This window comes from Musa acuminata, chromosome BXJ2-3 (assembly GCF_036884655.1).
Source record: "Musa acuminata AAA Group cultivar baxijiao chromosome BXJ2-3, Cavendish_Baxijiao_AAA, whole genome shotgun sequence".
Classification (NCBI taxonomy): domain Eukaryota; kingdom Viridiplantae; phylum Streptophyta; class Magnoliopsida; order Zingiberales; family Musaceae; genus Musa; species Musa acuminata.
Genome location: NC_088340.1, coordinates 4,766,588 through 4,785,324, shown reverse-complemented (window position 1 = coordinate 4,785,324; position 18,737 = coordinate 4,766,588). Strand labels below are relative to the sequence as shown.

Sequence of the window (18,737 nt, the reverse complement as noted above, 5' to 3'; positions counted from 1 at the left end):
AGACCGTAGCAGATAAATTACGCATCATTCCTACCCATAACAAGTAAGCATCCAAACACTCTTCCATCTGAGTGAGGCAGGTCTTCCTACTCCTCCTGCATGCCCGTAGCTGTTCCAGCAAAACCCATATCGATGCATCAGCAGTTTCTTCCTCCTAACTTTTTCATGCCTGTGGCTGTTTCAGCATGTCTCTCGCATCCATGAATGCAGTACAGTGTGAGTGATGTCAAGCATCAGCTGTTCACCAATAGTGCTAACGCTGCAACCACCCTGCAGAGACTTAGCAGCGGTCACCCGCAGGGTGCTGCAGATAAGTCACAGTGTGGCTCGTTTGACTTTGAGCCCCGGGGAGGGTGAGTGGCATACAAGGCAACTAGCTTAGTCCACCTTGAGAGGGTCGATGAGTGCAGGCAACTTAGGTTGAACGGTTGCCGTCAAGGTGGCGTGCCCACTGTTCAGACTGAGATTACGTCTCCATGCGGATGGATAGGTTTGTCCAGTTCGAGCTTTGTGGAAGGTTAGCAGCACCAGATGTAGCAGATAAAACCACCATTTCAGTTCCTACCATTGCACTGCTGCTGCACGTCTCCAATAAGAGGGAACAGCTTATTTACTCTCATACTTCCGAGAGGGTGCATGCTTGGGTGACCGTGCTCCTTTCTCGACATCAATGGCGTTCATGTAGACTTTCCCGGGGACCCAAAACATGTTGCAGTCGTCGGGACCACGAAGTGTCTCTATTGCATGCCCCACCGTGATTGAAAGCCCACTGCAATGACTTGGTCGTCTAAAACACCCAGGGAAAAAGAACAGCGTGTTCTTCACTTCCTTGGATGCTATCTCGTCTTTTCCCGTTGACCCAACGGAAACGACTACATCTTGCTCACTGCGATCTCGATCTTACCGGTGAGATGGGTGGGAAGTCTGATAAGCTGCTACTGGGAAGTTGATGCTACCATGAATGAATACTATGGAAACGAAGATAAGCTACCCGTCTCGCCTGTTCCTCATCAATGTGACAGCAGCCTCTTTTGTTGCGATCCGTGAGTCACCGAGATGAACAGTGAATGCGAATTGTCTGTAAGTGCCACACTAACAGTAACTGTCACATGGACTTGTGTACCTTCCTGTTCCATCGCTTCGTCTGTCGAAGACAAAGGCCACCAATCCAGTGGACCGCGCAGAGTGCAGTCGAACAACCCTCACCAATCTACTACGACCTCTCAGCATGATCTGAGTTATATGAGCATGTAAAGTAGCGTCAATAGTACTGCCTCCATCTTCTCGGGTTCAATCTGTATCACTAAATTGTTCATTAGCATTACTATTACTGCTGCTTGAAGATGAGATGTGAGAGTATCTCTCCAGGGAATGTCCTAATGGTCGTCGACCATCAAACGTGTTCTAAGGTTCATCACTCTTTGAGATGAAAGCTAATGCAAAAGACATGTTGTCGGCATTGAATTCGAAAGCGACCACTCGAGCACCGGTGGCCTTCGTAGTAAGTGAGAGACGTATTGGTTCGGTCCGATTCAAGCAAGGAGTATAGTAATATCTTCCGGTGATCGCGGTTCGGTTCATACCCGAATCGCCCCGAAATCGAAATCCAACGAGTCAACGGTTCCGAATCCAACCAAAACTAGGAGAAGTGATCATTCCAAGCCGACTAAATAAGTTACATCATATTCATCGAAACGAATGGCTTATTGTTTCTTCTTCTTGTCGTCAGGTGGAATCGAGGATTTGGGTTTTGAGCCCAATCTCATATATGTCTCCTCAGCACAAATTCTCTTTAGATTTGGTCTCTCCTCTCTAGAAGCACACATATGTTGAATGATTAAGCATACACTCGTCATGGATGATCGTTTACTAAAAGCACTCAATTTCTCAGCCAAAAGACAGCCAGCTTTTTGTATGTCGATTAAGTTTGACTTGGAAATAATATCTCATGAACTGCAAAATTATGTCAAGCTGATGGTTTTCTTCTTCCTTTTTCTTGATGCATTAAGAGTAACTAATGATGTCAATCTTTAACTCTAAAATTTTATCGACTCATTTGTCATCAACTCTTGTAAATAATTATAACATGTCCCTCTCCTATTTATACAGATTAGAAGGAAGGATTTCCCTCAACAGAATAAAGATTTCCTCATATAGTTAGAAAAATCTTATCTTCTATCACATTTCACCTTTGACCTACAAAGGTGACAAGTGGGCAGTGTCATGGATGCAAAGCAACAAAATCCTCTATGCCACGTTAATGGTCATTGCATTGGATTGATCATGACGACTATATAGATCACATCAACAATCAATACTCTCGATGGATATGTAAACTGTCTTTATAATTATAAGTGCTTAGGAAGCTTCGACCTTTTTTCTCTTCTCCTTTGAACTCTTAATTACTACTTTATACTATCAATTGACTTAGGTTTCAAAGGTATATCATATACTCATCTTTTCTTACAAATACTTTTAAGAGTGACTCGGTATCGTATTTGGAGTTCCACCTTGGGGCTTCGTCTCCACATCAGCTGACTTCTCCTCGACATCTCGATTGGATTTGGAGACAATTTTTGTAATCATACATTTAGTTAGATTATGATATGACTATATGTACATAATCTTCACCAACATCACCGTCAAACCTTCTTAAACATGTGATATATACTTTTTTGAATCAACTACGATGGAGGTTTCAGAAACTTGTAAGAAAGTAAAGACGCATAACATGCAACCACTTAAACTATACTCTTGATGGGCATAGAAAAAGAAAATGAATATAAAATTATTTATGAGCCTATGAATAATATAATACGATGAAAAAGAATAAAATTAGAATTGATACGGTGAAAAAAGAAAAAGTATTGTATAAGGCTCAAACGATCGAAACAGCACATACGAGTTTCATCGTATAGTATATGTAGTAAGCTTCAATAAAGTGCTTTCATATTTCTTCAACAAGTCTTCGTAATGCACACCCTTCTTCTTATATGACTCGATCCACTAAGGAATGGAAATTTCTTTGTTCGGCCCAACCCATTTTGGGATGAAAAAAAAGTACTTTTGTTGAATGAATATCTTCCTAATTCTTCTTTCATAATGGTAAGAAATATAAAATCAATTAATTATTATTTGTGATGCTAGCATTATGTTAGGCCAACACCCTTCGGTCCACAAAAACAAGAGCTTAAAAGGTAACTTAGATCAGTTATGGAGCTATCATCCTTATCGAATATTCGTAAAAATATTCTTAGAAGCCGATAATTTAGATCGGTTATGAATCGGCTCCGGAAGAAATATTTGTAAGAATATTCTTGAAAGTCTAAAAAGTAGTTCGGTTCAGTTACGAATCGACCCATTATGGAATATTCGTAAGAATATTTTTGAAAGCCTAGAAAACAATTCGGATCGATTATGAATTGACTCCCCAAGGAATATTTATAAGAATATTCTTAAAAGCTTGCTTAGAAGGTATCTCAGGTCGATTTACATGAATATTCACATGAAACCGACCCCCAACAGAATATTCATATGAATATTTTTTAAAATCAGAAGGTAATTTATGTCAGAACCATCTTCTAGTAGAATATTCACAGGAATATTCTTGAAAGCATAGAAGATAATTCGAGTCGATTACGAACTGGCCCCAATAGAATATTCATAAGTATATTCGCAAAAGCCCAAAAGAAAGTTTGGAACGATTGCTTCATAGGATCTTTACGAGATAACACCTTCTCTTCAAGCTTAGTATAAGTGAAACTCAATACTAATTTAAACGTTGGAGAGATCAACTCGAGAGACCTCCCGACAAGTCTTTTGTGCAGGAAATGAGTCTAGAAAAATTACGCTCTATACTGGATAACTCATCGTATACATATTAGTGCCATATCATGCTGATAAAGATATCAATAATATTTTTCCTTGATTACAATAATTAATTTTTTTCAAAGGATATTCAAGCCTTTTATTTATTATAAAAATGAAAGAAAAAAATATTTATTATTTGGTTATTTCTTTCAATTTCCTTTTAGTCTATTTAATAAACGTAATCTTTTTGTCTTTTGTCAATATCGAGGGAAAATAATAGAATATGATATAAGAAGAAAAGAAGAATCTAAAAATAGTAAAGAGAACACTTACGTCGTTTAGTACAATAAAACATCTAAGAATAATTTTCTCTAAATTACTCTAAATCTCAAATCCGAAATCTTTAAATCTATTTTTTTCAAAGCAGTCAAAATATTTTTCTTCCACAACACGTACCGAAATCTTGGAAAGCTTCGCCACGCCTCACCACTTTCTAATGTCTATATCATGGCTATTGTTCTCTCGTTCCTCTCGCCCTCCACCAACACCTCACTTCGCATTCACATGTTGTGGTATCACCGAACCATCAATCATGTTGTAGCTTCTTCTTTTATCTTCGTTATTACACAATCATCATCATCGTCATCATCATTTCCTATAAATGCTATTGCATGAAGCATGTATTGCACCGTACAACATGAACCGCACTAATACTCAAAACGTTGATATAGATTTTGGTTATCTATGACATCGAATTACGAAAACAAGTTTGTTGTCAGGAGATGATTACGAAATCCAAAAACAAGAAGCTAAGAGCATGAGTAAGGCACTAATGGTAAAGTGGGCGACCTTCCATTGATCAACAACAACATTGCGTGTGGAGGCGTGGAATGGAGGGGGGAGAGTCGAAAGATAGCGCATGGTATTGACTCTCCTTCTACCATTGTGGTTGTCGAGTGGGCGGCCCCCAAAGCTTTCGCAGCACTCTCGACGGCGACCGCCAAAACAAAGTGGCCTTCACGCGCTCGCTACGTGAATGGTGGCGGCTGACGACCAACCAATACACACACACCCATACGTATCGCAGCAAGTTGGATTACGGTTCCTATCGCTTGGATCAATTTAGGATGGGTACACGACATGGTCATGAGATTAGACAATGAGAAGTACCACTACAAAGTTAAGTTGTTGATGCTTATTATGCCCTCTAATTCACAAGAATCGAGGCTAACTATAGTGCTTGCTCGACCTTGTCGATGGAATAATGATTGTAACACTAACACCCTTTCATATTTATTAAACCTCGGATTAGGTTACATTAATTACTCATTCAACTCCACTATCATCTTTTTAAGATTCCGCCACCTTTTTGGTAGTGGAAAGGTGGAGTTGCCACTTAGCTCTTGGATTTTAAGTTTACCTACCCCCTTAGTGCCTTTTATTGCATGTCATCTCTCTCTCTCTCTCTCTTTCTCTCTCTCTCATCTTAAGCTAGCGAGTAAATTTTAATTATATATGCTTCTACAAAACTAAAAAAATTATGGCTATATATACACACATATATATATATATATATATTATAATAATAGGAATTTGTCCCTCTAATATATAATTTACTAAAGTATAAACACATTTTATATATTTAAAATTTTAATCCATTTGAATGCATCGACGACAATGATTAATAATGAGTAATTTGAGTCAATTAAACGGATGTTAATGAGTAATCTTTGACGATTCGATTATTTGTCACGTTTGAGTAACTCGTAATGATCGCACATGATTGTTTATTCATGTGGATTAATTTTTACTTACTTCTAAAGATCATTTAGTATCCACCGATTATTTTTGACACTAACTTAACATAATCGAAAGACTTATTGTTTGTTTCGATACAATTTTATAGGAAGCTCGATTGAAGCTGATTATTTTGGGATATTGTACCTAAGTTTGACTCTAAATCTCGACATATGAAACAACAAAAAAATTACCATGACAAGATTAAAATTATCACTTACTTGTACAAGAGGTTGATAATTTGGATTTGGTGGTACATAAATAATTGAGTAACAAAAACAAAAGAGAAATTGGACTCAAAAGTGTCCAAATATAAACGAATCAATAATGTCTCTCGATTAGCATACGAACATCATTCCTATCAAATCACGGGCACAAATTTCCAAGCGGCCATCAAATCAAAAAGTTATCGCTATGTATATTTACATCTCATGGAATCTTTTGCTCCTTCAAAGTGTGATTGAAACACTACTGCCCCCATCCCTCTCTCTGTCCAAAGATGCATGCCCTTTGTAGCAAACAAACATTATATACCATATGATTCCAATGTTGGAAGTATATATTGCTACATTATTGAGCTGGAGGACATGATCATGTGACTGACTACATGCCTCATGGGACGATTCCAATGCCAATTCATTCTTGGGTTTGCATCACATTATGGACAACCCTTCTTGTTACTATTAGTTAGGAGACAAGTCTTGTCTCCCACATTATTGATATTGCATGTAAAAGAAGTGTCTTTGATCGAGCACTAAAGTATGTATTGCCGAATAGCTATCAATTCACTTCACCAAATCTCTTTTATACATACGAAAGTGAATAACTTGAATTTTCTAGATGTATATAGATAGAGAATTATAATATATTTTTTTTAAAATTATATTATTTTTGTATCATCTCGTCAAGATTCGATATACGAAACTTAGTCGATAAATCTTTAACTCATGTGACGTTGGGATCAAATAATTCTCGAAAAATGAGTTAGACGATAATTCTTAGATAGTATCGATGATAATTATTATGAAGGATAAATAGTCTCCTAAAATAGGTTAATGATCAATTTATTACTAATAAATATTTTAATTGGGAAAAAACAAACCTAAATATCTGACTCTGACATGCGTAATAATACATTGTTGGGTAAGGCAGTTTCCTCAATCGAGCACAGTAGTCTCGCGAACGGTAACAATTCATTGCGGTGGATTGAAATGGCAAGTGTTTCTTCCTCGAGTTACGAGAGAGAGAGAGAGAGAGAGAGAGAGAGAGAGAGAGAGACGAAGGAGGAGGAGAAGAAGAAGCGTCGAGATTTGTTCCACGATCTGAGACCCTACGATCTCCGTCGAGATGGCGTGAAATGTGTTCGAATCCGAGTGGGGACAGTGAAATATATTGTGTTGGGACGTGTGGAACATGGAAGGGAAGAAGAAAGCAGAGGATTTTGGTTCGGTTGGCTGCGATTCCCGTCCTATCAGCGGTTCTTTATTCAATTATCTGCACTCTCGGGCACGCATTCACGCGCACTCCCTCTCGTTCGCACATATGCTCTGCTCCTTCCGCCAAAGGTGAAAGGTACTTGCCCTGCGGCACGGCCGTGAACAGAGAAAGGAAAGGAAAGGAAGAAGAGAAGCAGGGTAATCGATAGAGAGAAGGAGATGCAGAGGCGCACGTTGAGGCCGAGCAGCGTGGCCGTCCTGCGGTCGGTGCTGATATGCGCCATCGCCACCGTCTCCCTGGTGGCGCTGCTGGACGTGCACGTTTCCCCCTCCTCCACCTCCTCGCCCTTCCTCGCTGCTTACACGCTCGCCAAGGTCTCTCCTTGTCTTCTCCCTCTGTTTGCTTCTCTTGGCCATTCGACGTTTCTTTGGTAAAGGCTGCTTCTTGATGCTGTTTTCTTTGGATTTTTTCGGCGGTTTTGGAGATGTTCTTTTCGTTTGTATCTCTCTTGATTGTCGATATGTCTTGAGCAAGAACCGGTTCTTTAGCGTTAGGATCTGTTCATGCCTCTTTGTCGTTGATGTTTCTTGGATAAAAATCGATTATTTTAGTGTTTTCAGCAACAATATCGGTACGAGAAACCGCCGCCTTTAGTTCTCTTGATGGTTCTTGAATAAAATTGAACGAAAGGGATTGTTCGATGGGAAGCTGTTCTTCTACAGATTCCTTCTTGGTTATATAACTTCTCATTCCTTTTCTAGCTCACTGTTCTTCCTTGTTCTGTGGAAGATATCATAACGGTGCAATGACAATACGACGATTAACTGCAGAGACATGAGATTGGGTATGGAAGTCGGCGTTCTGAGCTCGCATGGATGCAAGAAATGGCTCCTCCTCAACTCTCCAAGTCGCCCACCGCATTCCATCAGGTACCTCTCCGGCCCGATGGCTTCGATAGATTTTGCCTTCAGCTTAACTCCAAAGTTGCAATTCCTCACTGCCTGATCCCGTTGACGTCAGTCTTTGGAACGCTAAGTAAACTATGCCATCTCTTCCATTCTTTTCACTCCTCTAGATTTGACAGTGGGATGATACCAACCAGGAGGCGTCGCAGGAATCGGAGAAGCTGTGGAAGCCTCCATCAAATCATGGTGGTTTCGTGCCTTGCGTTAAACCCACCTCATCGTACTCACGTAATGTATTTCCGCTTTGTTCCTGTTCCTTCTTTCTTCGTTTGGCTGTTCATGTCAAGAAATGGCTTCTCTTGCTGCAGCTCCTGGAGAGTCACGAGGATACCTGTTAGTGAGCACCAATGGTGGGCTGAACCAGATGAGAGCAGGAGTAAGCAATTGTTCCTTGTTTCTTTGCTTGTGTTCTGTTCTAGATGGTCAAAGAACGAATCCAATTTGCACTTCTACTTTGCCTGAATAGTTGTCCAAGAAGAAAATTGAATTAACTGCAAGCATATGTCAACTGTCTTGAGTTGATCGAACATGAACATGAACATAGTGTTGGAAATTAATCGGTCTCTTTGCTAATATTTGCTTTCTATTCTTATTGAGCAACAAAGAAAATAATTAGGCAGCAAGCTACCATCCATAAATAATATTGTGTGTGTGTGTGTGTGTGTGGGCATAGTACTTTAATTGCCAAATAAAGGCAAAGCAGGAAGTAATAGGAAACAAAGATGCATCTTCTGCAACCAAGAACACAATCAGTAAATTATGTTGATTTCATATGCAAGCAAGTCAAGTCAAGTCAATTGCAGGTTCTGGAAATGGAAGAATAGGCAGTTTGATCACAATCTTGACATCAAATTCTGACCAATTGTTATGAACCCTATCTATATTGGCTCTATCTAGCAGTTTTCAAGGAAAAGCTAAGATATATCATGAAGGGCTATCACTCTTTGATTGCTACACAGAGAGTCCTGCAGTTTGGTCACAATCTTGACTTCAAATTCTGACCAATTGTTATGAACCCTATCTATATTGGCTCTACCTTACAGTTTTTAAGGAAAAGCTAAATATATCATGAAAGGCTATCACTCTTTGATTGCTATACGGAGATTCCTGCAGTTTGGTCACAATCTTGACATCAAATTCTGACCAATTGTTATGATTCCTATCTATATTGCCTCTGCCTAACAGTTTTTAAGGAAAAGCTAAGGGATATTATGATTACTCTTTGATTGCTACACAGAGAATCCTGTAATTGGATTTAGCCAAAGTAGTTGTCCTGGTTGAATTGCCCACTTAGAAACTAGCAAAAAATGGGTTTTCAATTAAAATTAAACTAAATTATTGAAAAGTAACAGTTCTTTTTGTGTCGCATCACAATAATGCCTGAGAAAATCTTAATGCTTGAATTTTTTTTTACTGCTTGAGAAAATCTTATTGCTTGAAAATCTATTGCTTGCCAATAATGCCTGAGAAAATCTTAATCCTTGAATTTTATTTTGCTGCCTCCCAATCTTGCCAATACTGTTAAGTTTCCTCTTTAAACTCGATAGTTATTCCAAAGATTCATTAGAATGTTTCAATACTTGTGTGATTCCTTTTCCTAATTTCTTATGAGTGCATTGCACTTTTCATGGCAGATATCTGACATGGTAGCCATCGCACGGATTATAAATGCCACTCTTGTGATTCCAATACTTGATAAGAGCTCATTTTGGCAAGATTCAAGGTAGTACTCAAAATCTTCATGTTCCTTTAAAAACTTTGAAAATTCATCTTGTACTAATAGATGCATCATTTCATGGCAGCAATTTTTCAGATGTCTTTGATGAAGATTATTTCATACATTCTTTGGCAAATGATGTGAAAATCATGAAGAAACTACCAAAGGAGTTTGCTGCAGCTACCAAATCTGTGAAATATTTCAAAAGCTGGTCTGGGATAGAATATTACCGTGACAAGATATCTCAATTATGGGATTATCATAAGGTGTGGTACCTGTATTACCTAAAAGGAGAAAAATAAACTTCTATACCATCCTGTATGCATTTTAATTCTTGAAATTGATTCGCAGGTCATTCGTGCCGCGAAATCAGATTCTCGTCTTGCTAACAACAATTTGCCCCCCGACATACAGAAGCTTCGTTGCCGGGCTTTCTATCAGGCTCTTCGTTTTGCCCCTGGCATCGAAGGACTAGGAAAAGTAATAGCCTAGTTATACTTGTCGATCCGTTAACATACTTGCATTAGGATCTTATTTTTGTGGTAATCTGCTTTCCATGCAAATTGTAGTTATTGGTTGAGAGAATGAGATCATATGGTCCATTTATTGCTCTACACTTGCGGTATGAGAAGGACATGCTTGCTTTTAGTGGTTGCACATATGGTCTGAGTGCTTCTGAAGCTGATGAGCTGACAACAATTAGGTAAGTACTTTGACAGATCAATATCTCTATTGCCTCAGCAATCAATTCCCTCGATCTTATTATGTTCTTCTACTTTGGCAGAGAAATTATACCATATTGGAAGGTGAAAGATATTGACCCCATGCAACAGAGATCAAAGGGCTATTGTCCCCTTACACCAAAAGAGGTTGGAATTTTCCTCTCTGCTTTAGGATATCCATCAAATACCCCAATATACATTGCAGCAGGTGACATTTACGGAGGTGATTCTCATATGGTTGATCTGGAATCCCATTTTCCCATACTAATGAGCAAGGTACAAATACATTTCAAAGTGTTCTTTCCTTGAAATCTCTTCTTTCTTTCTTCCTTCTCGGGTCTTAAGTTCGTAGCTTCCTAGGAAAAGTTAGCATCAGCAGATGAACTGGAACCATTCAGACCGTATGCAGCTCAAATGGCGGCGTTGGATTACATCGTCTCTGTGGAGAGTGATGTTTTCGTTTCATCGTACTTGGGAAACATGGCCAGGGCAGTCGAGGGCCACCGCCGTTTCTTGGGCCACAGAAGAACCATCACTCCTGATAGGTAAGCTGCTAACTTACAAGGAACCATTAAAGCTCGATCGATCTCACTCAAGAAGAACCATCACTCCTGATAGGTAAGCTGCTAACTTACAAGTGCCCCTGCAGGAAGGCACTGGTTCATTTGTTTGATAAAATCGAGCGGGGATCGATTAAAGAAGGAAAAAAGCTATCAGATATGACATCTGAAATCCATAAAAGACGGTATGTGATCATCGAAAAATCCCATCTTTACGTTCTTGCTTCAGTATTGATCTCATTGCATGAGTTCATCAGACAAGGGTCGCCTCGTAAGAGAAAAGGTCCCATCTCCGGAACCAGAGGAAAAGAGAGGTTTCGATCCGAGGAAGCGTTCTACGAGAACCCTCTTCCCGATTGTTTATGCCGGTTGGAATCAGATGTTACGAGTTCTCAGAGACCGTGAGAGATTTAGATTCGTAGACGTTAACCAACTGAAGAGTTTGGAGCTGGTTGCACTGTAGCAGCTTGAAGCTGCAGATTACAGAGACGCAATCCGAGTCCCGTAGCTCCAAAGCAAAAGCAGGTAGAAGGCTGAAGGATGGGAGTGCCATACAAAAGCTTGCAGCTTGGCTTCACTCAGATACTGATCGCCACAAAATAGGAATAGCTTCTCTTTTCTCAGAAAAGGGCAATTTTTATTTTTGACTGGAAAATAATCACCATGTGTATCTTCGTGAGCTGACAACTAAATGGAATCTATATATATATTTGTATGGTTTCTATTCCGGCGGCTTTATCGCATCCGCGTGTGGCCCTGGCAAGCGTGGGCCCCATTGAAACTTTGTAACTTCGTGTGTATATATATATGTTTGCTGTCTCAAAGAGCATCACAAAAAACCATTAGCTTCCTTAATCCATGGAAGAGGCTCTTGAGCCAATAGCAGGCCGCCAGCAATGAGTCACGATCCACCTCGGGACCTAAGCATAGATCTCAACCGTTGGTCCAATGGCAAGGAAACACAACAACACGGGATCTCAACCGTCCCCACACCGACGCGAGGAAAACCAAGGAGGATTCATCTCAGCCGCTGATCACATCGATCAGACGACACAGAGAGACAGAGCGAGCGATATAGAGAGAGAGGGAGTTCGCGGGAGGGTTATTAAACGGGCTCGACTTGCGACTTCGTTCGAGTTTTGGTCGTCGGCTTTGGGTTCGAAGCTTTCGAGAGGTAGGAATCCGGCTTGGTTCCTTGTAATTTTGTTGGGCTGTTTCGGATATTTTGTTCGCTTGTTGGTTTCCTGTTTGATTTCTTGATGTTATCTCGTTGGCGTTTCTTCTTTTCTTTGTTATTATTGAGTTAGGAGGGTTTTATTATCTTTTCTGGATGCGGTGGAACGCTGCCGCAGTTGCGTATTTGGGTGTAGGAATTCGAAGCGATTGCTGATATCATCGTTGCACATTGTGGTGCGTTCGATACTGGAGGGTTCTGTTGTCGCTGTTTCCAATCTTTAATCTCTGATGTGTTGTTTGGTCGAATTGCATCGTCGTAATAGAAAGATCTTATTGTACACACATAAAACAATTACAGCAATTCTAATTGATCTAATCGGGGGTTTGCTATTCTTTCTTGGATTGCCTCTCGGTTGTGCAATTTTCTTGAGAAATTGTAACCTATTGTGTGCGTATGAGAACGATAGGTGCTATGAAGTTTGAGGTTTTCTGCATGTTCGTTTGGGGCTGGGATCATTCTCCGCACTGTTGAAATCGGGAATGCTTTAGAGTGATGTCTTAAGTGCTTTGTGGATAATCTGTGTCGGAGAACTGATTTGTAGACCCTTTATCTGATTATATGTGGCCAGAGCTAGGAGCTTTTAGTTTAATGATGGCAATGTGATTCATCGTCAATAAATTCTCAAATTGAGAGCGCAAGTGATTTTAATTACAGTTGCCCTCCATCTGCATGAAATTTAGGCTTCTGTCTTGGTTGTTTACTTAGGCCAGGGAATAACTTTTTTTTTGGAGCTATTGCTAATAACTATTGGGGAATTGGAGAAATTATATTCCTCTTAGAGTTATTAGTGGATGTGGTTATGGATATGGGATATATTGTGATGGATATTGGTGGAAACTTGGTTCAGGTGGGAATAAATTTGATCAATACATAAATCAAATATGTTGCAAATAACTTTTAAGGTGATTGCTCATTTTCTTAATTATGTTTCTTGGACAGGAAGACTGAGTCAAGTGTCATATAAAAAAACTAAATCTTATTGTTTTCTAATGCAGTCAGAATGTGAATAGAATTAATTTATCTCTCTATGGATCATGTAGAAGATCTAAATTTGCAAAATTAGAGTACAAACGTGGATATAAACATGTGCAGCTTTGGTTTCTTATCTGTATGGCTTGTATGAGATTCAGATAATATGTTTGGTTAATATTATTTGGTCTATTCAGTGGGTGCTTCTATTCATGTTGTTTGTTATTTTGTCCAGGTGATTCAGAATAATATATTCATCTACTGATGTATAAAATAAATCTTTAATCTGTGTACACTGCCAATATCTTTTGCAACAGATGTTTCTTCACAATGTCATGCATTTAAATGTTTTGGATTTAATAAATATTTCCTGAATTTGTTTCCATCTTTTATGTCGACATCTTGACAAGTGTTGGTTTTTATTTATATTATGAAGTTAACAAGTTTAAATGAGTTGTCACTCCATGCCCCTTTTTTCTTTTGAATTTAAAATTTACCTTGTGATTTTCTGATTTATCTGCTTATGTGTTTTGTCAATGTTATGCCATTTCCCAACCTGAGGTAATTGTGTCACAAATGCATACATATGTAAGGGTGTGAGGGATCTTCGATTTAGTTATGCTCATGTTATTCTTATGGTGGGTTCTTTTGAAATAAAAGTATTTTATCTTCATTTGTGGAATTTCTGTGCACAGTTTGTTGAAGGTCCTGTCTTGAACTTCTTTAGATACATTTGCAATGCACTTAAAGTGACTAGCTATGGATGCACTTGATCTGTCATATTTCAAGTACACCTAATGGTTTTTTTTACCCCCAATCCAGATGGCTCGTACTAAGCAAACTGCTCGCAAGTCCACTGGAGGGAAGGCTCCAAGGAAACAACTTGCCACCAAGGTCTGATTACTACTTTCTAATTAACACTTTGAGATCAGTGTCTGTTGCTTCTATCTTAATATGTTTATCTTCTGTCCTCCTTGCCGTTTCACTTTCTCCATGTAATTGTTTTCTGTTGTTTGTTTAGGCTGCTCGCAAATCAGCCCCTACCACTGGCGGAGTGAAGAAGCCCCACCGTTATCGGCCTGGGACTGTTGCATTACGGTATGCTCTGTGATACTGGTGGGGTTGTGCTGATCTGTTCTATTTTTTTTCTCGTTTGTTGTCTTCAACTTATTGTTTGGCTTGGTAATGGAAAAAATGTTAGTGAGATTCGGAAGTATCAGAAGAGTACAGAGCTTCTGATAAGGAAGTTGCCATTTCAGAGGCTTGTTAGAGAAATTGCCCAGGATTTTAAGGTAAGAAGTTTGAATTGGTGACATTATATGTTGGTGGTTCATATGATGTATGAGTCCTTGCAATTGCTTGTATCGTGCAGACTGATCTGCGATTCCAGAGCCATGCAGTGCTTGCTTTGCAAGAGGCTGCTGAAGCCTACCTGGTGGGTCTCTTTGAGGATACCAATTTGTGTGCCATCCATGCCAAGCGTGTGACCATAATGCCCAAGGATATCCAATTGGCCCGGAGGATCCGTGGTGAAAGGGCTTAAAGCTGACTGTTTTTGTCTCATCTGTTATGCATGACACTTGCTGTTAACAGTTGTCGGACTTTGTGTTATCCATGCTGCTCTTGTGCTTAAAACAAGCTGAACTTCTAGTAGTAGGTTTCATAGTAGTATGACTCTGTGTTGGATCCATCCTGTTATTGATGACTGATAGTTTTCCTTGTGTGCCAATCTGTAACTGAGACGAATCTATATGCGATCGTCTCTTCTATAGATTTGTGATACGACGTATACGGAGTGTTTGTTGTTCGCATTTAATATGGCCTCGTCAATGATCTCAAATACTTTCAGATGTCAGGTGTTTTCTAAGAGCTCTTTGTTTTATTAGATGCTGGTCGTCTGGTTGTGATGCATGTTATACTTTCATCGAGATGGTTGCTTTAGCTATTGCTGAATGCGTATGTATATCGAGAATGATGCTTTCCATTCAATATAGTATAGCTTTTGTCAAACTAATATAAATGTATTCTCCAAATCTAGGAGAGTTAATTATAGATTAGTTTGTAGTAATTATCTTTCGAATCTTTATACTAACAAAGTGATGTATTGAGAAGTTTGGATAGGTTAAAAAGGTAAGTTTAAAAAATAAAAAATAAAAAAGGTTTTGTTAGAAGTATAAAATTATTAAAGATAATTAATTAACCTAATTCGAGAAGTGTCTCGACTAATTTAAATATAGCCTCTAAAAACCAGTTGGTGGCTCTTAATACTTAAAACAGCCACTCCCCACCTTCTCCTCAAAACTACGTAATTGTTCTTTCTCTTTCTTGCAGTATGCCACTTACTTTAAATCTTTAAATCTTTAAATCATCCTCTGCCATTCTATTCCAAAACCAATGCTTTATTCCGATCCGCGAAACCTCTCCCGCATGCCATGTCCCCGAGGGGTGTGTTTCTCCACAACCTCCGGATTGGATCCCTCGGCCGCGCCGGCCAGCTCGATGCCGCCCGCCAACTGTTCGACCGAATGCCCACCCGCGACACCGTTTCCTGGAACGCCATCCTTACCGCTCACTGGCAGAACTCAGACCTCGAGGGGTCGAAGCGGCTCTTCGACTCCATGCCCCAGAGGAACACCGTGTCTTGGAACTCCATCATCGCCGGTTGCCTCGAGAACGCGAGGCCCGATGAGGCGCTCGACTACTTCGCAAAGATGCCCCTCAGGAATGTCGCTTCGTGGAATGCCATCGTCTCTGGGCTCGTAAAGTATGGCCGGTTCGAAGAAGCCGAGAGGTTGTTCGTGGCGATGCCGGCGAGGAATGTGGTCTCATACACCGCGATGGTCGATGGTCTCGCGCGGAAAGGGGAGGTTGACAGGGCCCGTGATCTGTTCGATAGAATGCCGAAGAAGAACGCGGTCTCATGGGCTGCCATGATAAGTGGGTGCGTGGAGAATGGGAGGTACGAGGAGGCCAGGTATTTGTTTGACCGGATGCCAGAGAAAAACCTGGCTGCCATCACAGCGATGATCACAGGGTACTGCAAGGAGGGGAATGTCGAGCAGGCGAGGAGCATATTTAATGGGATTAGGCACAAGGATCTAATCTGTTGGAATGCGATGATGGCCGGTATGGTTGGAAGATTTTTAGCTTGAATTTCTTTCAAGTTAGGCACTGTCTGGAAGATAAGTGAAAAAAAAAAATCCGACATAATTCATCTTAACAATGGAGCTTCAACAATTCATGGAGGCTTCTGAAAATTCATTGAATAATTCCAAAGGGCCTTTTTAATTTGTAAAAATGCTTCATAACGTAATCTTGTTCTGAGAAGAATTCTTATAGTTGATCAGAGGCAATTGAATAGATGGTCTCTTAAGTTTTGGGCTTAGGTGAGCAGTGTTTCTCAGTCAAGCAAGAGAGTGCCGCCCTAGGAAGATGTGAGGATCCCTGTGGTGAACAACTAATGCAACATTTGTTATACCTGTGAAACATAGTGCTTGGATACTTGTCCAGGCATATGATGCATGTGTCAATATCGTTCAGCTTGCTCAAGTGACTTCAAAGTATCTCATCCTGATCTCTTGTGTCTTTAATTCTTCTTTCATCTATAAACTTGAAATTATCTGGTTTCCCATTCTCGAGTTTCATATCGCACACTTCCACTGTCATGGTTCTTTACAGCAGGTCATGTCTTTCCATATTATATCATTCTATACCTTCTTGTATGATTGTCCTTGGGTACCCTTTTTAACAGTGTTGTCGATTTCATGTCATTTACATTGTTTAAAGAACATATAGAAATTAAGAATATGAACTGTCTAGCAATTTCTTGGTGCCTCTATTTTATGTAGCATTTGTTCGAACTAGTCATGCTTGAGCTCATCTCTGTATCTTTGTTATTTTATTTTTATTTTCAGGCTATGTGCACAACGGGCATGGTGAGGAAGCGCTGAAACTGTATATCCAAATGCAAAATACAGGCATGAAACCGGACCATGCTACGCTTATTGCTGTCGTGACAGCATGTTCTGCTCTGGGATTGCTACAAGGAGGGAAGCGAACTCATGCTTTTGCCATTAAAACTAAATTGCTCTTGAATGTATCACTATGTAATGCTTTGATAACTATGTACAGCAAGTGTGGTTGCATTGGTGATTCACAGTTCATCTTTCAGAACATTCAGAATAGAGATCTGGTCTCCTGGAACGCAATTATTGCAGCATGTTCGCAGCATGGTGACTATGATAATGTTCTTTCTCTATTCAGTGAGATGGAAGAAAAGGGCATGATACCAAATGAGATCACATTCCTCAGTATCTTGTCTGCATGTGGGCATGTGGCAAAAGTTGAGGAGTGCTTAAATTGGTTCAATCTGATGATGTCCAAGTACAGGATACATCCAAGGGCTGAACATTATGCATGCCTTGTGGATATGCTGTGTCGAGCAGGACATTTAGAGAAAGCATGTAAGTATATTAGAGAAATGCCGTATGAAGCAGAGACTTCTGCCTGGGGTGCTGTGCTGGCAGCCTGCCGAATGAACTCCCATGTTAAGTTAGGAGAATTGGTTGCTAAGAAGCTAATTCTGTCGGATTCTAGGACGTCGGGGGCGTATGTGATGCTATCAAATATTTATGCTGCAGCTGGTATGTGGAGGGAAGTAGTTAAAGTGAGAGGCTTAATGAAACAGAATGGAGCCAAGAAACAACCCGGATACAGTTGGATTCAGATTGCTGACAAGGTTCATTTGTTTTCGGTAGGAGATGCATCACATCCGGATATTGATAAAATTCTTTCTGAGCTTGAGAGGATAGGTTTTCATATGAAAATGTTTAGTCATTATGCTAACTTGTCCTTGTAGTAGAGGCACATCTTTCAAAGACTAGCTTGTATGCAGATGAGATATTTATACTTCCGCTAACAAGAAGCATTATATTGTAACTAATTTAAATGTAACATATGCATATGTAAGAAATAGCAAGTAAACTTTAGGTCAAATTGTTATATCTTTTCCAGTTCAAGGGGTGTGATTAAATGTTGTGCTGCATGTTCCATGTGTTCTTAGAGAGACTATTGTCCTATATAATTTCAGAACTTGGATAAATACAAGTCTGTAAAGCTTGCAAGTTTTTGAATGATCTTCAAGTATCGAAAGTAAGAACCGCATTAAGTTCAGCTTGTTTCTTATAGGAGCTAAGTTGAAAAATTGTATGAACAAGGGCCAGTTATAACTCTAGCAATCTGTTGTTTTCTCGAATTTGATTATTTGTTTATTTTTCATGTGTGTGCACATGTAAATGTATGGACCAATTTTGATGATCTAGTCTGGTTATACCTTTAATTAGGCTATTTTTATGGAGCTGAATTATGTTATTCTCTCTGGTCATTCTTTATATTTCACAGAAACCTTGTGTGGTTATTTAAGATGAAATTTTATTGTGAGTAGAACATGGTAAGTATGTAGATTTTAGTTGTCGAGACATCTTGATACCCGACGTAAAAAAGGTTGCGATGCAGCTGGATTTG

At 39.6% G+C, this 18,737-nt stretch overlaps 3 protein-coding genes across 6 annotated transcripts; all 3 read left to right on the top strand.

Annotated features, from left to right (window-relative positions):
- Positions 1-6,890: 6,890 nt before the first annotated feature.
- Positions 6,891-11,735, top strand: LOC103977507 (O-fucosyltransferase 7). 3 transcript variants are annotated; one of them, XM_018823738.2, is made up of 12 exons: positions 6,892-7,418; positions 7,875-7,973; positions 8,129-8,237; positions 8,318-8,385; positions 9,644-9,732; positions 9,812-9,992; positions 10,078-10,206; positions 10,296-10,429; positions 10,511-10,724; positions 10,815-10,993; positions 11,098-11,193; positions 11,266-11,735. In XM_018823738.2, exons 1-12 carry the CDS (start codon positions 7,263-7,265, stop codon positions 11,411-11,413), a joined length of 1,602 nt encoding a protein of 533 aa, XP_018679283.2. In that variant the 5' UTR covers positions 6,892-7,262; the 3' UTR covers positions 11,414-11,735. The 3 variants fall into 3 exon arrangements, with proteins under 3 accessions (XP_064954576.1, XP_018679283.2, XP_009391326.2); XM_009393051.3 differs by having other exon boundaries at positions 6,893-7,418; positions 10,809-10,993; XM_065098504.1 differs by lacking the exons at positions 11,098-11,193; positions 11,266-11,735 and having other exon boundaries at positions 6,891-7,418; positions 10,801-10,983.
- Positions 11,736-12,082: 347 nt separating this feature from the next.
- On the top strand, positions 12,083-15,064 carry LOC103977505 (histone H3.3). 2 transcript variants are annotated; one of them, XM_009393049.3, is made up of 5 exons: positions 12,083-12,182; positions 14,037-14,108; positions 14,236-14,312; positions 14,416-14,506; positions 14,587-15,064. In XM_009393049.3, exons 2-5 carry the CDS (start codon positions 14,037-14,039, stop codon positions 14,755-14,757), a joined length of 411 nt encoding a protein of 136 aa, XP_009391324.1. In that variant the 5' UTR covers positions 12,083-12,182; the 3' UTR covers positions 14,758-15,064. The 2 variants fall into 2 exon arrangements, with proteins under 2 accessions (XP_009391324.1, XP_009391325.1); XM_009393050.3 differs by lacking the exon at positions 12,083-12,182 and adding an exon at positions 12,258-12,418.
- A 406-nt stretch (positions 15,065-15,470) lies between these two features.
- Positions 15,471-18,226, top strand: LOC135607033 (pentatricopeptide repeat-containing protein At4g02750-like). The gene is made up of 2 exons (XM_065098503.1): positions 15,471-16,340; positions 17,129-18,226. The coding sequence occupies exons 1-2, from the start codon at positions 15,647-15,649 to the stop codon at positions 18,070-18,072; spliced, it is 1,638 nt and encodes a 545-aa protein (XP_064954575.1). The 5' UTR covers positions 15,471-15,646; the 3' UTR covers positions 18,073-18,226.
- Positions 18,227-18,737: the final 511 nt, after the last annotated feature.